General features: G+C 38.3%; 1 protein-coding gene across 1 annotated transcript; it reads left to right on the top strand.

The window, feature by feature from the left end:
• Window positions 1-519: 519 nt before the first annotated feature.
• si:ch211-76l23.4 (uncharacterized) lies at window positions 520-12,679 on the top strand. Its single transcript, XM_049467669.1, has 4 exons — window positions 520-642; window positions 2,641-2,761; window positions 6,121-6,250; window positions 9,455-12,679. Exons 2-4 carry the CDS (start codon window positions 2,659-2,661, stop codon window positions 9,687-9,689), a joined length of 468 nt encoding a protein of 155 aa, XP_049323626.1. The 5' UTR covers window positions 520-642; window positions 2,641-2,658; the 3' UTR covers window positions 9,690-12,679.
• The last annotated feature ends 3,543 nt before the right edge of the window (window positions 12,680-16,222 follow it).

Here is a 16,222-nt window from a genome sequence, read left to right as displayed (position 1 = left end):
CACCTTGGTGTTGGTGCTCATGTTGGTCAACCACCTTGGTGTTGCTGCTCATTCTGGTCAACCACCTTGGTGATGCTGCTTATGCTGGTCAACCACCTTGGAGTTGCTGCTCATGTTGGTCAACCACCTTGGTGATGCTGCTCATGCTGGTCAACCACCTTGGTGATGCTGCTCATGTTGGTCAACCACCTTGGTGTTGCTGCTCATGCTACTCAAGTTTATCATCAGCATATACCAGTTAATCCATCACACACTCAAACAAACATATTCCCTATATCAGTCAAGGGCTGAACTGGTCAACTGGCTTACCCAGGTGGTGTTGTTTTCAGCAGGGATATGTTTCCACTTGAACACCAAAAACCTTGAGGGAAGACCCTCTCAATCCCTGTCAAACCCTGTCAACTGGCCTGCTTACACTTGCTTAGGAGTGTGTGTGTTAAAGGGACATTGTGAATGAGGGAGACAATGAGTGTGTTTGAGTTTGTGTGTGGGTGTGGGTGTGGATGTGTGTGTGTATATCCAGAGTTTCCTGGATCATGTTCTGCACACTGGTGGAGGCTGGAGAGTGTGTTGGGTCGTCAGTGAGGCGCAGTGCTCCAGAGGCGCTTGGAGACTCTGAGGAATTCACTTTTGTATCAGCAGGTTTGTGAATTTTTAAATCTTTAGTTTACTGTTTTACAGTTTTGTAGGATAGCTGGTTTTCACATGAACTTGTTTTGTTCTTTTATTATATATTTGGATTTTATTACCGCTTTTTTCCCATATAAAACAGAAGTGTTTAAATATCTTCTCTATATCTGCAAAACTTTGTACCCACCTGCAAACCAGGTTTGTTTGTTTGATTATTCAGAAAATATAGATTATTCAGAGAAATTTTCTCCCAACCATCTGAGCTCCAGGCTGGGGTCCAGGCATGAATACATGCTGAGAACTTTGAAGACAGAAGCTTTGAGGATTAAGTGTGTGAAGATAAAGTGCCATCAAGGGCTCAAATAACTTCGGAACAACCTCTAGATACTCACAGACCTCAAAATAAAAGTGCATCAAAAGGTTCTTTAAACACTACCACAGAGGAACCCTAAATAATTCTGTTTATAATAGAAAAGAGATGTGTGAGTATGTGTGAGAACTTTTTATCAGGTAAAGATTCTTCAAACCTTTAAAATGTTCTACATCAATGTGTTTCAAAGACGAACTGCTTTTGGTTTAAGAAAAAAAGGTTTATAATAGAAATGTATACCAATAGAATTGGTTATTTCATTTAAATCAAGTAATTTGTCCCTCCTGTTATGTTACAGGTTACATGTTGCAACTCCCTGCTACTAAACAAAACAAAAAACAACTAAAACAAAATTGAATTTCATGTTTTAATGTTATGTAAAGCTATTATGTCTAATATGTTGGTCTTTCAAACGTAGTAAAGTAGTGAAACGTTAAAAAAGTTTAAACTTTTTTTTTTTTACAAGTTAATTATCCTGATTGAATTTTTACATCAAGTGAAGGATTTTTAAATTGCACAAAGTTTTCAAAAGTATCATCAATTGATACTGTGAAGAACCATGTTTGTAGTAGAGATGTGTAAGTGCAAAGAACCTTTAAAAGGTCTCATTCCATTGTTTCATAATTCATTTTAATATGTCTAGTTGTGGTCTCTAGTATAAATGGATGATATGTGAGGTGTTTTTTGTGAATACAATTGCTCTGTTGTTTCTGTATAAGCCTGCTTTAGTTCACTGGATTACTGGTCTCTGAAGAAAGACAGGATTTCTGCTCTTGCTCATGAATATTCATACATGCAAACAAAATATCGCCTCTGATTGGCTAACAGCACTGCCGCCCCCCCCCCCCCCGCCCCCCCCCCCCCCCTAAAACTCATAGGACAAAGAGCTGCCCTCCCTGCCGTTTTGGTAACTGTTCTTTCGACAAAACTAACGCTACTAAAATCTTTCATCACATCGAAGCCCCAGAGTCCGCTCTATATCATAAAATCAGACGTGAACAGCGCCCGCTCTGACCGGTGTTCTGTCAAGTTGTGCTACATCGACAAACCGTGCTTCCCTAGTGTAAATTTAAAGTCTCAGTAAAATTCGGAATCCACCGGAGATCCAATGTAAACCTGTAGTTACTTACACAAGATAGCTAACGCTAACTAGCTGGTGTAAACAGAAGCTGTAAGTTCTTTAGCTGACAAGACGGCTCTGCTGCAGCCCGGCTTTAGCTCTGTATATGTGGCCGGTCCCGAGCCAAGGAGACTTTATGTAATTCACCTACTAATGAAGAACTGTCAGTGAAAACTGCTGTAAATAATGTACTTTACATTAAAATTATTGAAATATACCTATATATTGACATTACATTATTATCTAGCCCTGAGTGAATTGTTCATAAAAAATATATATATATATATATATATATATTATTATTTTTTTTAATGAACAATTCATTTATATTTGATATCTCTTTATTATATTTTCATACACAGCAATTTTATAATTGTTGTTTGGTCAAAGCAAAAGATTCCTTCTTCCACAGAACTGTGGCCTGTGACGCTGTGGCTTGAGAATTCCAGTGTCCAGTGCAGGAGATTGAAGCCTAACTATCTCTGAGGCTGGGCTGCTGTGTTTGTTTTGCTTTGTGAAGGTGGTGGAACGTGCCAGAATGGAGTTCAGGATGAGTCTGCTGCTCCTGTCTCTTGCCGTGGTCATGGCGTCTGGCCAGAAGAGGCACCAGGCTAAAGCGGAATGGAATTACCGTGATGGCTGTAAGCTTTTTCTATTTCTTCTGCAATACAAATACAATCTGCACACATTCAGGTGCAGATTGGGTTTAATAAGGAGGGGGAATGAGATTTATACAATTATACAAAGAGGAGCTGTAAGGCTAACATTGCAAGGCTAACAAACACTCAGGCTATAGTAGTTTCCATACATCTTAGCAGAACACACCCAAACCACTGTCAGGTCTTCTTTACAGTGCCGTATTTACTTGCTGTAAACTATAAAAATGATAAAACCTCACTATGATTGCAATAGTTCTCCTGGCATTAAAGAGGCACTAAACCTTCTGAGTTTTGCTGACTCCAACCTAATTTAAAAGGTAGTTTGGGAGGGGCACTGAGTGATGTATGGGTTTAGAGGCAGGACAGGAGCGAGAGCTGATCAGCAGTGTTGAGCCTCTGATAGCAGTGAGATGCAGCACTAGTATGTCTCTTTAATTCTAAGGAACACATTTTAGCTATTCATGGGAAAAATATGGTTTAGGGTTTAGTGGCTCTTTAAAGCCATGGGAACCTAAATCTGGGTTTTTCCTTCCAAACAAGTAAATCTGGTTCCTCAGGGGCACCACCCTCTCTTATGGGTTAATCTACAGTTACAGTAAATACAGTGTGGCAAGAGGAGTAAATAAATAAAAGTTTATTAAATAATTAGTGCACGACTACGCCACCTAGAGGGAATTTCCCTCTTAGGAAATACAAGAACACACAGGCCCAAGACACTTGGAGAACAGATACGTACTTTCCAAATTAAAACAAGTTTTATTAACAATTATCAAGAAAAGGTTATACACACCCAGAATCACAAAAAATATATATATTAGAACTGAGGGCTTACCAGGACAGCAGGACAAAAAAAATAATCACCTACACACACACATACCACTGCACACGAGCACACACCCACAATTACGAAAAAAAAAGAAAATCCAACCGAGGCAGAAAAGAAATGAATTAAACCAAATTACTAGCACACCAAACACAAAATATTAAGAAATTAAGGTAAGGCTTCCAACTGACCAAAGTAATCCTCCAAAGAGAATAACCCCATAAAATAAACCCACACTCAAAAAAAGTATACAAAACAAAATAGAAACCCAATTAGAGAAAAGAGCTCCAAAGAAAAGAAAACCCAAATTAACTCAAATTCCAACACAGAAAAGTTAGACACAGAAAAAAAGATCAATTAGATTAATCAAAAATATAGAAGACAAAATACCAAATTAGACACAAAACAACCCCAAAAGGCAAAATTAAGAAACTAAAAGACAAAAACTGAATATCACAAAAAAATGAAAAACCAACACAAATCAATACTAAAACACAAACTTAATTAGCCAAAATAAATCAAAACAAAAAACAAAAAAAAAAACTAAATCAAAGCAAAACAAATAAGCCAAAGCAAAAACTAATTAATTAATTTAAATAATTAATTAATTAATCAAAATTAATCCAAACAGAAAACTGAAACAAAACTAATGAAACAAAACTAATGAAACAAAACTAATGAAACAAAACAGCAGCACGGTGAGGCGCTATAAGCCACTCAGCACACTCTGGATGCGATATCCTATAAAATAAACACTGAGCTTAACAATGGAAGCCCGCTGGTCACGAGTGGGAACGACCACAGTGTATTTACTGAACACATCCGTCATTACTAGAACATTTTCCAGTCCATTCCAGGATGGCTCCAACATCGTAAAGTCAATGGCCAAGATCTCATTTGGCCTAGATGCAAGGACATGACCCATGAAACTATGGGTTACCTGTCCCGAATCTTTAGCGACTTGACACCACTCACACTCTTGGCACCACTGTTTGATATCTGTCGACATCCCTGGCCAATAACAACGTTGCCTCACCATAGTTCTCTCAATGCCCTGGTGCCCATCGGTTACAGTAAATACAGTAATCACCTGTGTAATCTGCTGTACCTATACTTCTGGTTGATAGAAGTGTAAGGGTCATTTTTTGCAGAAAATGGATGCTTTGACAGTTACCTATGCTTTGACAGCTACCTTGTTTCAAGACTTTCGGACTTTTAAGTTTTGTCTGAGCCAAAATAGCAAGTGTGGAAGGTGCAGAGAACCATAGTTCTATTATTATGACTCGAGAAGCAATTGTGTTAGTTGAAATATATGTTGAACAAAAATTCATGTATATTATAAAGAGGTTATATAGAAACTAGATAGTCTTTTCTAGATAGAGTCTTTGGCATAGGCCCCGTCATCGGCCCAGGTCTTGATACATCTGGACACTGCAGATTCTATGGAAGACAGGGAGGAGCCAATCCCCTGGTCATCCGAACGGGACCAACCAGAAGGCGGTGGGGAAGGAGGTGGAGATGTGTAATGTATTGGCAGCTGTTTGGATAGGTAATTAGGTGACATAGCAAGACCAATTGAATGTAGTCCCTGTCCAGATCTACTGAACCCTATTCTGGTTCATTTCCAGTGTGAAAACACTTTTCTAGATGGTTCAGACTTTCCAAACAAATACAGGAAATTGAGGCAGGTTATCATCAGCCATTAAACATTACAGAAAAAAAAGAACAGGTGTTGTGCCAAAATACGATACAGCAGTATGGACAAAAAATGCTTAGACTTGTGACTCTTGTATCTACTGTAACTGTAAACTCTATACACTAACTTTATTGATAGACAGACAATAAAGCAAATTGAGGGGAATCGAAATGCCTTGCTAGTCCAAGAATGGGAGTTAAATTCTGGCAGGGAGGCAGAATTCGGCACAACACCTGGATAGGCAACTTGCCAAACTATTTTGTGAAGTACAGGGAGACACAGCTCATGCGGACAATTATGACTGAATGTTGAAATGTCAGTCTGCTCGTTAATCTGCGGTGTGAAACCAAAATAAATTAGTCAAAATGTACTATATATTTTCAATGTGTCAAACATATGAACCATAGCATGGACTGCATACCATGGAGATCCATATTCTCAGGTGTAAAAACTTCCTAGTGTCAAAGAAGTGCTAAATCTGTCTTGTACATTTGATTTTCTGCTAAACATTGTCTTTAATAAAAGTTGACAAAGTTCAGAGGGGTTAATATATCTTTATTTATGCCCTCAGTCTAGTTTCACTCACAGTAATTATCAATGCTCAGAAGGTTAGAAAATATGTGACCTTTGAGTCTCCAACTGAGAAATTGAGCATGCAGGATCTATATTCTATATTGATACAACACATTTTAATATGCTTTATTCCTTGGTCTTATTTTGCAGTGCATTTCTGCTCATAATGATTCAGGTCTCCAATATCAGGTTTACATGATTTATAATAAAACAACGTGCTGTTAACTGTTAGGCCTTTTGCATTTCCAGCTGATAAAGTGAGCATGCGAGGTGTGGCCAACCTGACTCAAGTTCTGGACGACTGGAGGTTTGATATCCTGAGCCAAATGAAGGGGCAGCTGCAGAACGACCACCAGACCCTGCTGCCGGACTACTCCAGGTACTGTAACTATGAGGGTGGAGAAAGAAATCAACACAAAGTTTCACAATACACACACACAAAAAAAAAATGTCATGAGACATTGTGTACTTTATAATGATCATAATGGAGATATATAAGGAGATGGCTTGGAAATGTTCACACTTGTGAAAGAAGATATGAAGTGTAACCTTTGTGAGAGTGAGAGTGAACACTGGGTAGCCTGCCCTTGACAAGGCAACATGTATTATTGGGGCCCTTGATAGTGGGGGCCAGGTGGATGGGTAATTCAGGTAATTTAGTGAGGTTGTATATCGATAATAACTTGGCGATATGATATTTATGATGATACAGGGCTTATAATTCAATATATCGTGATATATTGTGGTATGTTAAGCAAGAGAATACACTATATTGCAACTGTTTAAAGCAGCACTAGGTAGGATTTTCTTGATTTTTGATCTTTTTAAAGAAGTAAAATTACAGCTTGAATCTCACTGCAGCGCTGCATTGAGGTGTAATAGGAGGAATAGCGGTGCTCTTGTGTCTGTGCCGGAGCTCCTCTGAGCTCAAACCAGACTCTGCAAGTTTTTCGAGGCGGCCGCGACCAACGCTCGCGAGAACTGCGACCTGCTTTCCGACCTTCAGTTCTAACAGTTCTACAAGGACAACTGGTTCATTCTTTACAAACTAACAGACAGACACTCTGGCAGAAGCTGGAAAGAGAGCGAATATGTCTGTGAGAGACAGAAAAAGAGAAAGAGAAACTAATCTGCCTGAAACATTCATTACACTCTACAACTGTAGGGGGAGCCCGTGAGCACAAAATCTCAATCCTACCTGGTGGAGCTTGAAGTCAACTTTTAGAGAAACAAAACTGTCATAGTATAAAATTACAATGTCATAGTTATAAAATCTGAATTAAAGTAAAGTTTCCCTATTTGTGTTTATAACACTGCTCTCAAGTTTTTGGAGTTTTACACAACACTGTTTGAGACCAAGCTTAAAAAGTAAACTAATAATAAATAATATATACCGTATTTTTCGCACTATAAGGTGTACTTTAAATCCTTTAATTTTCTCAAAAATCGGCATTGTGCCTTATATTCTGGTGCACCTTATGTATGAATTTTACCAGTCAGGTTGTAAGGAGCAGTAAAGCTGTTCAGAGGTGAGTATTATCAGCCTGTAGCCTGCTGCTAACCCCGGCTACCACTGCTGTAGCAGTATTAGCATTACCTGCTAGCTCTTTTGTCATTCAGAGGTGAGTATTATTAGAGTCTGTGCATTTACTGTGTTAAAACAAGCTAAGGGGTATGACCGCTAGCTAATATTGCCCTGACTTACTAAAACACTCAGGGTTCCTCAGTTGGGTGGCATTAGCAGTTAGCGACTAATGCTAATGCTCTAGCCTTAGTGCTAGAAAAATTCAGGAGTCTAAACTTACTGTAAATAAACGGAAGCACTTTACTCAATAAACTGTTTTCAGGAGAGAAATCCAGTGCTCGTTTGACTTTAAAACAAAGTCTTTTTTACAGTTACAGTTTTGTCTACTTAACCTAGCTTTACTTAACTTAGTTAGCTACCCACCCCACCACCACCCAGCCATGAGACCTGCTGAATTAGAAGGAAAACATGGTGACACCCCTGTTCCTTACTAGTATTACTTAAAATTCGCCTTATTATCCAGTGCACCTTATTTATGAAAATAGACCAGAAAATAAATAAATAATTTTTTTCTTACACGCCTACTGTTTACCATTTTTCGACCCACCGTGTAACAAGCATTCCCACCCACAGTGGACAGAGCAGTGGATGGTAACAATCATGACCGGCAGCTTCTGGCTAGAATTGTCCATTTATACAAGCAAGCCACTTTGGAGAAATATCATCCACATTTAGTGCAGAAGGCCCTCACACTTATCCCACAGGTCAGTGCAGCATTTTTTTAGCTTCCATGGGACGTGGCAAAAGTGATGGGACATGGTACTTCCATTTCCATTTCAGTGTATTTTAGGAGACATACTTGCAAATACTGGCAGTAAATGTCCCTTAACTCCATATATCTTTAAGCATATTACACTGAACACTGGACTTACAGAAGACCAAATTCCATACAGTTGGGTCCCCTGTTCCTTCATAACATGTGTTTTTCATATGTTCTGAACTCAAATATTCACCATCAGTGACCATAAGATAAACATCCTTGGTTTATTATCCACAGAGAATACAGTCGGGACAGAAAATTGCTAGTTTGGGTTGAACACACGTGCCAGGATCGTGAGGTCCTGGGTTTATTTCAGAGCAGACTGTCTAATTACGACTGAAAAAAAAAAAAACACGTTGGAAACTTTGCAAAGTTTTTTCACGCTCAATCAGAAACTTTATGACTTGCTATGGTTTGGACTCTACTCATACCCCTGGTCATGTTCCTTTTCAGAGGCCTCTGTTGATAACGGTGGGCCATGTGGTAGCTGAAACATAGACTTATAGCTTTAAAGATCCTCTTGCAAATTTTTCCAAATGGCAGAAAAGTAAAATGTCTGATTATGTGACTCAGGCTTGGTATACAGCTTTTTTGTGTTCACATAGAAACAAATGGTTTTCCCATAGAAATGATTTGGATGCAAAATTAAGGCTGTCTTTATATGTATTGATGACTCAGATACACAAGTGACACATAACCATCTATATGGGGTACCTTGTACCATGTATCAACCGCCTAGCAACACCACTATAGCTCCTCTAGCAGGCACATAGAAAAACACAGGTGTGCCACTGACTAAAATGAACCTAGACAACAGTCAATCGAGTCAATTCCTATAGGTGTGCCATCCGCAAACACACCTATTACACACTTACACACTTATTAATAACACACATAGATGTGTGCTGGGCACTTGTGTTTTTCTTTCTCAAGATAGCAATAATAAATAAAAATTTACCTGAAAATAGATTGTTATCGCAGTATAAGATAGCAATGAGCATCGATATGCATTCTTTGCCTCTTTGCACTCTAAAAGGCACTTACTTACTGTACTTTATCAATGATTTTTAACCATGGGGGCACCCCTGGGGGGTCAGAAATGAAGTTGTATTACACTGATAATTGTTTACAGGCTGTCTGTCATTGCTATAGATGTGTAAACCCAGCAGCACAACATTATCAAATCACCACCCCCACCTCCTACACTCTTTACCACAGGTCTTCTTTTTCCCTTTCAGGATCCAGCCTCTCTCAGAGGCTTTGAATGATCTCTACAAGGAGTTCAACGCTTTAAAGGCTCACCTCGGTGACCTGACCGAGAAGTTTGGGCCCATTGAGACGTTCATTGACGAGCTGAAGGCTAAAAGAGCCACCGCAGCCGCGGCCGGGGCTTCGGTCGGAGCTAGAGCTGGAGCTGCTGCTGCCCCACCAAGAGGCGGAAGACCTGTTAGGAACAAACCTCCACCGTCGTGAAATCTTGGAGCTTTCTAAAAACCCCAGACAGAGCTGGTACTCTCTCCAAAGCCACATTCAGCAGACCACCATGTTTTATTTCCTGTAGAGCTTCTAAATCTTTTTTTTTTTGCCATCTTGTTACTGCACGAGGCTGGAAAACTGGTAATATACAATACGCTGACCAAGGTAAAATTACCACCCACCCCAACCCCCCTTTGTGGTTTTCTTGCAGTTTTCTTGAGGTTTTGCTCCAAGCGAAAGTGGCAATTTGCAAATGTAGGGATCTACTTTAAGAGAAAGCATGGAGGGATATATGTTAAACAGCTGTAGATTATGTTTCAGTAAACGCACAGTATATACATCACCTCAGAGTATGTTATTTATATATACCGTATATGTACACAAACTCACTGAGCACTTTATTAGGAAGATATGCATACCTAATACTTCCTGATTGGCCAGCAGCTTTAAGTAAAGTGCAAAAAAAAAAAAAAGAGTGGCGAATAATGCAAAATGTCAACAGAAATTCTGACAGAAATTCTACAGTAACTCAGTTTACCACTCCGAACAATTATAGCCAACAGGTGGATGGGTTAAAACAGCAGAAGACCATGTCATCCGATTCCACTTCTGTAAGTCAAGAACAGAAAGCTGAGGCTGCAATTAGCAGAAACTTGACAAAACCGTCCTCAAAATCAGTTGGCTTTCCCTGGTCTGATGAATTTTGATTTCTGCTCAGATTTCTACATACGGTCAGAAGTTATCATAAACTGCATGAATAAATCCATGGACCCAACCCAGCTACGACTTTTCGGTTAGTTTTCTAAAATGTAACAGCTATCTAGGAAAGTTATGTTAGAAATGTTATATGATACTGTTATGAAAAAACCCTTGATTATGGCACACACTTTCAGGAAGTTCCTGAAACATTATTTCTGTAACAGCTGGAAATCTGCCTAGTGACAATATAGAGTTAAATTGACATGTTCTCTTGCCGCTATATTGGCTGGAAGGCTACAGTAACTCAGTTCACCACTCGTTACTGTTATAGTGAACAAAAAGCAACAAGGAATGCACAACATCTTAAGCCTAGAACAACAAAAAAGCAACAACAGCAGAAACACAGGTAGCATTCCCGTTTGTTCAGCCAAGTACAGAAAGCTGAGGCTGCAGTCGGTACTTACTTGCCAAATCTGGACACACTACCATGGACCCAAACCCAACCTGTCTTGTGTTAGAAGTTTAAACAAGAGAAGGTGGTATAATGGTGTGGGCAATGTTGCTATGTTTTAGCCCATTGCATTATTACCAACCAATTATTGCTCGAGTTAATTATTGCCCCAGAGTAGTTTTGCTGACCATGTGCATCCCTTCATGACCACAATTTACACATGCTTATAAGAATCAAGTATAATAATGCACAGAGTTGCAAAGCAATGTCACTCAAGTTTTGCAAGTTTGATGTTCTGAAATGGTAGTTTGTCTCAGTCAAATCAAATAAAGTGAATTAATAGAAAAACTCCCTCAGAGATGGAGGAGGAAGAAACCTTGGGAGGACCGAGACTCACATTTAAAGGGGGACCATGCTACCACTGGCCAGACAGCTATTAAATGAATATTAAGTCATTTTGCATTTACACAGGTCTAATAAAGCAGTTAGATAATGAAAACAGAATCTAAATCCAGTAAAATCTTGTAGTAGAAAGTGAAAAAGTAAGAAATCTGCAGAAACTGTGTGATGCAAACACGTCAACATGATTCCCAAGCAGAATCCCAAAAACAATAAGAAGAACTGAAAGTGTAATAGTAGAGTATTACTAATAAAGTGCTCAGTGAGTTTTGCCCATGATTGTTTACCATCATACTCTTTGATAATATCAAATCTAGACCTCATAACTCAAACTAAATAGACAAAACCAACAGAAATACAGAGATAGTTCCAAATAGCTTGGAATAAGTTTTGTTAGATGAATTTATAAACTGCAAGAGCAAATGGGGTATGTATCCTGATATAAATCAAATATTAAGGGGTATAGTCTTCATAGTCTTCATGTCATAATAATTGCATTATCTTCACATAGTACAGTATATTTTCTACATGTCATTAATAACTTTTTTTCTGACCTCAGCATTGTTCATTGTGCTTACTTTCACATACTGCCATATGTTTGTTCATATAAGAATGATACATAAAGCAAATAAAAAATGCATTAAAATGTTTTTTTTTGCACTTTTAAAGAGTGTAATTAATATTAGTATAAATTGTCATAATGGTTTTGGGAAAATACATGGTCTAAAAAAAGTCTGTTCGTATACAGCTCTGGAAAAAATAAGAGGCCACTTAAAAATGATGAGTTTCTTTGATTTTACCAAATTGAAAACATCTGGAATATAATCAAGAGGAAGGTGGATGATCACAAGCCATCAAACCACCAAACTGAACTGCTTGAATTTTTGCACCAGGAGTAAAAATAACAAAGTTACCCAAAAGCAGTGTGTAAGACTGGTGGAGGAGGACATGATGCCAAGATGCATGAAAACTGTGATTAAAAACCAACCAGGGTTATTCCACCAAACATTGATTTCTGCACTCTTAAAACTTTATGAATATGAACTTGTTTTCATTGCACTATTCAAGGCCTGAAAGCTATATTTTTATTTGGAGTTTGGGAGAAATGTTGTCTGTAATTTATAGAATAAAACAACAATGTTTCGTTTTACTCAAACATAAACCTATAAATAGCAAAACCAGAGAAACTGATTCAGAAACTGAGGTGCTCTCTTAATTTTTTTTTCAGAGCTTTATATGTATATTGAATTATATAATGTATATATACTTATATATATTCTTATTCCAATTCTAACTTTAGCCTTGTTTATCACAAGCATTATTCTGCATTAGCATCTGTCTGGCAAGCCTGGTAATGCTGTGTCTTTTTTAATGTCTTTTGGCTCATAACTGCGGTCTTAAGGTCTTAAGCTACCAATAAAGTGTCCTTTGCATTTATTATCAGTGAGTAATATCTTGAGGAAGCATGTCAAACAGACGTCATATGGTCTACACACAATTACTCTTTCCCCCATATTTCCAACAGCGTTCTAAAGACCTGCAGATGTTGAGGTACTGGAGGAGTGGGTAATTAGGTAAGCAGCCCAAATAAACACATGCACAGAGCTGTTTTTGTAGCAGAATGTTCTGTTTTTTCCCAGTTCGGTCAAATAGCCATTGCGGAACGTTTCATTCCTTCTGAGGCCGTCTGTCATCTGCCATGTCTCTCTCTCGAAGAGCCTTTTCAACGTTCAGGCTGTTCCTACTGTAAACACTAGCCGAGAGATGGGCTCCTGGATCCTGATGCTCTTCTAATGACGTGTTTTGCCATTTTTAGCCTTTCTACTGAGAGGTTTCAGATTCATTTTGCACTCAGTAAAAGCAAACAAACCTTAAGCTGTGTGTTCTGGCTTACAAAATGAGCTGTAGTGCTCAGTCTCAGCACCAGAGGGAGACCTGCACATGTGGCCTGGAGGATCAAACAAGTCAAAGCACTCCTACAGTGCTTTTTTTAAATAGTTTGGACAGAATTTTAATACTAAAGTAATTTAACTATGAAGAAAAACATATAGAATTGAATTATTTAGCAAAGAAAAAAGTGTTCAACAAACCAGAACATGTTTTATATTATTTTACATTCTTCAAAGTAGCACCTCTTCCCTAGACTCCAGTTTTGTACAACTTGGCTTAGATTTTCTCAGTCAGATTTATGAGGTAGAGTCAATTGGAATTCAGGCTTTCAGTTAACAGCTGTGCTAAACTCGTCAAGAGTTAATTACTTGAATTTCTTCTCTTTTTCAATGCGTTTTCTTTATTTTCATGACTATTTACATTGTAGATTCTCACTGAAGGCATCATCAAAACTATGAATGAACACATGTGGAGTTTTATGTACTTATAAAAAAAATAACTGAACCTCCACAGTCACCGGACCTGAACCCAATCCAGATGGTTTGGGGTGAGCTGGAGCACAGAGTGAAGAAGGCAAAGGGGCAACGAGCGCTAATAAACACCTCTGGGAACTCCTTCCTTCAAGAATGTTGGAAAACAGTGAGAGAATGATGATAGCAAAGGTCGGCTATTTTGAAGAAACTAGAACATAATTTTTTTTTAGTTATTTTACCTTTTTTGTTAAGTACATAAAACTCCACATGTGTTCATTCATAGTTTTGGTGCCTTCAGTGAGAATCTACAATGTAAATAATCTTGAAAATAAAGAAAACGCATTGAAAAAGTGAAGGTGTGTCCAAACTTTTGGCCTTTTTTGCTGTCACCCTCTGCTGGCAGCACAGGTCAAACCATTAAAGCTTTGTTAACCTGATTCCTTTTACGCCTACTTTAAAGTGTCTCTATGCAAACTATCCAAACCTAGCAGAGGAACCAGCCTAAATCCTCAATATTAAACCTCTGGACTGACGTAACAGAACCAATGTTGTTGTTGTTTTGCTGCAAAATGACGGTGACGCCAATCAACTGTCAAACGTATTACTGATTTGAAACCCCTTTGAAAGGTCTTGCATGACAGTCTTGAGGTAAATTTATTCCCGGGATGTTGTAAATCCATCCCCAGCGTGTAAATGATGCGTGTAAACATCTGGAGATGCCATTCAATGGTCAATGAATCAAAACAAATGCATCATAATGGATCAGTTTGAAGGTTTGTATCCTGTTTTGGGCTTTTCTTCTGTCAGTCAATAAATGTCAGGCAGATATTTTCCATTTTCCAGTTCAAATGATGGTAAACAAATCCTGCTTTTGTTGGAGTAACTGTCTCTACTGTCTAGAGAAAGCTTTCTAATTGATTTTGGTGCATTGCTGTGAGGATTTGCTTGCAATCAGTGAGAAGAGCAGTAGTGAGGTCAGGATGTCAGATAATCACCACCATAATTCATCCCCATCTCCACAACTCAACCAAGAAGTACTGGATGGAGCACCAACCATCAGAGGACACAGTTCCACTGCTCCACAACTCAACTCTGGAGGGTTTTACACCCCACTTAGTTCATGCCTGGGCAGAGGTGGAAAAAGTACTAAAAAGTTGTAATTTACTTAGAGTTAAAGTTACATACAAAGTTGCAGTATTTTGTTCAGACCACTGCATAAAACATTTTCAAGAACAAGTGGCATAGGTTTCTTTTTTCCATTTTTCTTTCTTTACTGTTAAAAAGTTAAAAACTTTCGTCATATAGGTGACTATAACCCGTATTTTTATAGTTTTACAATTTATTATTATATAACTTGCCATTGCTATGCTTTAACTGATATTTATATGTTTGTTTTAATAATCCAAGCAGATTGTTTAATGTTCCCAATAACAACTTAAGGAATTATCATGAAAAACATGAAATTATACCAAAAAATGTTGGTCGGCACGTGCACAGTGCCGCAAAGAAGCACATATCGATGGCTAGCATCACTCAACAGAACACCGGTTCCCCCGAGCCGCGCTCAAAGACCCCACGCTACACAGCTGATTTACACAGCGTCTCTCTCGCTAACCGTAATAAACACTGTTGGAAAAAGTTCAGCTGCGCTGCCATGGAGAACAAAACAATTTTTTTTTTAATTCAGACAATTAGTTTTTTTTTTCCCCAGCATTTAATTTGTTACTCAGTAACGGGGAGTTTTCCAATGTAGCGAAGTAAATTACTTGTGTCAAAATTTACTTGAGTGAAAGTAAAGTGACCTATTTTAAAAACTACTTTAAAAATTACAAATTACTAATAAAATCTACTCAATTACAGAAACGAGAGTAAATATAATTTGTTACTTTCCACCTCTGTGCCTGGGATTAGGTATAGTGCCAACTGGTTAATTGTTATGTGCTTCAGGGAGTCCTATTCTATTGGTAATACTTCTCCACAGGATATATGTGTCTCTTTCTAATGTGAAAGTTGAGACCGGGGCAATTTAGGGCTAATAATGAGACAAAGAAGCTGAAGAAAGATGTAATTTCATATATTGGATGTAATTCTATTCTTGTGTTGCTTTCAAAAGCAGTATCCAGAAAGGTACCAAAGTAATTACAATTTACTGTAAGTACATTGGGATTTTAGAGCAGCATATGCTAACTTTGACACATCTTTTACAAGAATGTTCATTCATTTTTCAACAAGACAAAGCAAAACCACATGCTGAACACATTACAAATGGCATATCTGTAAAAGACCAGGGTGTAGGCAATGGACTGTAGTCCAGAAATGATCTGGGTTTGCTGCAGTTGGTCTGCAGGTTTAGGTTCAGCAACAGTATGTGCTGAAAGAATGAGGTCAGCTGACCTCAATACCTGAATATACTGAATATAGATCAGGTTATTCCATCAATGGATACATTTTTTCTTCCCTGATGACACGGCCATATTCCAAGATAAGACAATGTCAGGATTCATGGAGCTGGAATTGTGAAAGAGTTCAGGGAGCATGAGATCATCATTTATCATTTTCACACATGGATTGAGAGAGAGTTCACCACAGAGTCCAGATCTTAACCTCATTGAGAATCT

Source organism: Astyanax mexicanus, chromosome 19 (assembly GCF_023375975.1).
Source record: "Astyanax mexicanus isolate ESR-SI-001 chromosome 19, AstMex3_surface, whole genome shotgun sequence".
Taxonomy (NCBI): domain Eukaryota; kingdom Metazoa; phylum Chordata; class Actinopteri; order Characiformes; family Acestrorhamphidae; genus Astyanax; species Astyanax mexicanus.
The sequence above is the reverse complement of the archived record's forward strand: the minus strand, read 5'-3'. Positions and strand labels throughout refer to the sequence as shown.

Excerpts from the sequence above, each read along its gene's own strand:
- si:ch211-76l23.4 (XM_049467669.1), top strand. The coding sequence starts at position 2,659 with ATGGAGTTCAGGATGAGTCTGCTGCTCCTGTCTCTTGCCGTGGTCATG. Across the intron at positions 2,762-6,120 it reads ATGGAATTACCGTGATGGCT|CTGATAAAGTGAGCATGCGA; the intron begins GTAAGCTTTTTC and ends TTGCATTTCCAG. Across the intron at positions 6,251-9,454 it reads CTGCTGCCGGACTACTCCAG|GATCCAGCCTCTCTCAGAGG; the intron begins GTACTGTAACTA and ends TTTCCCTTTCAG.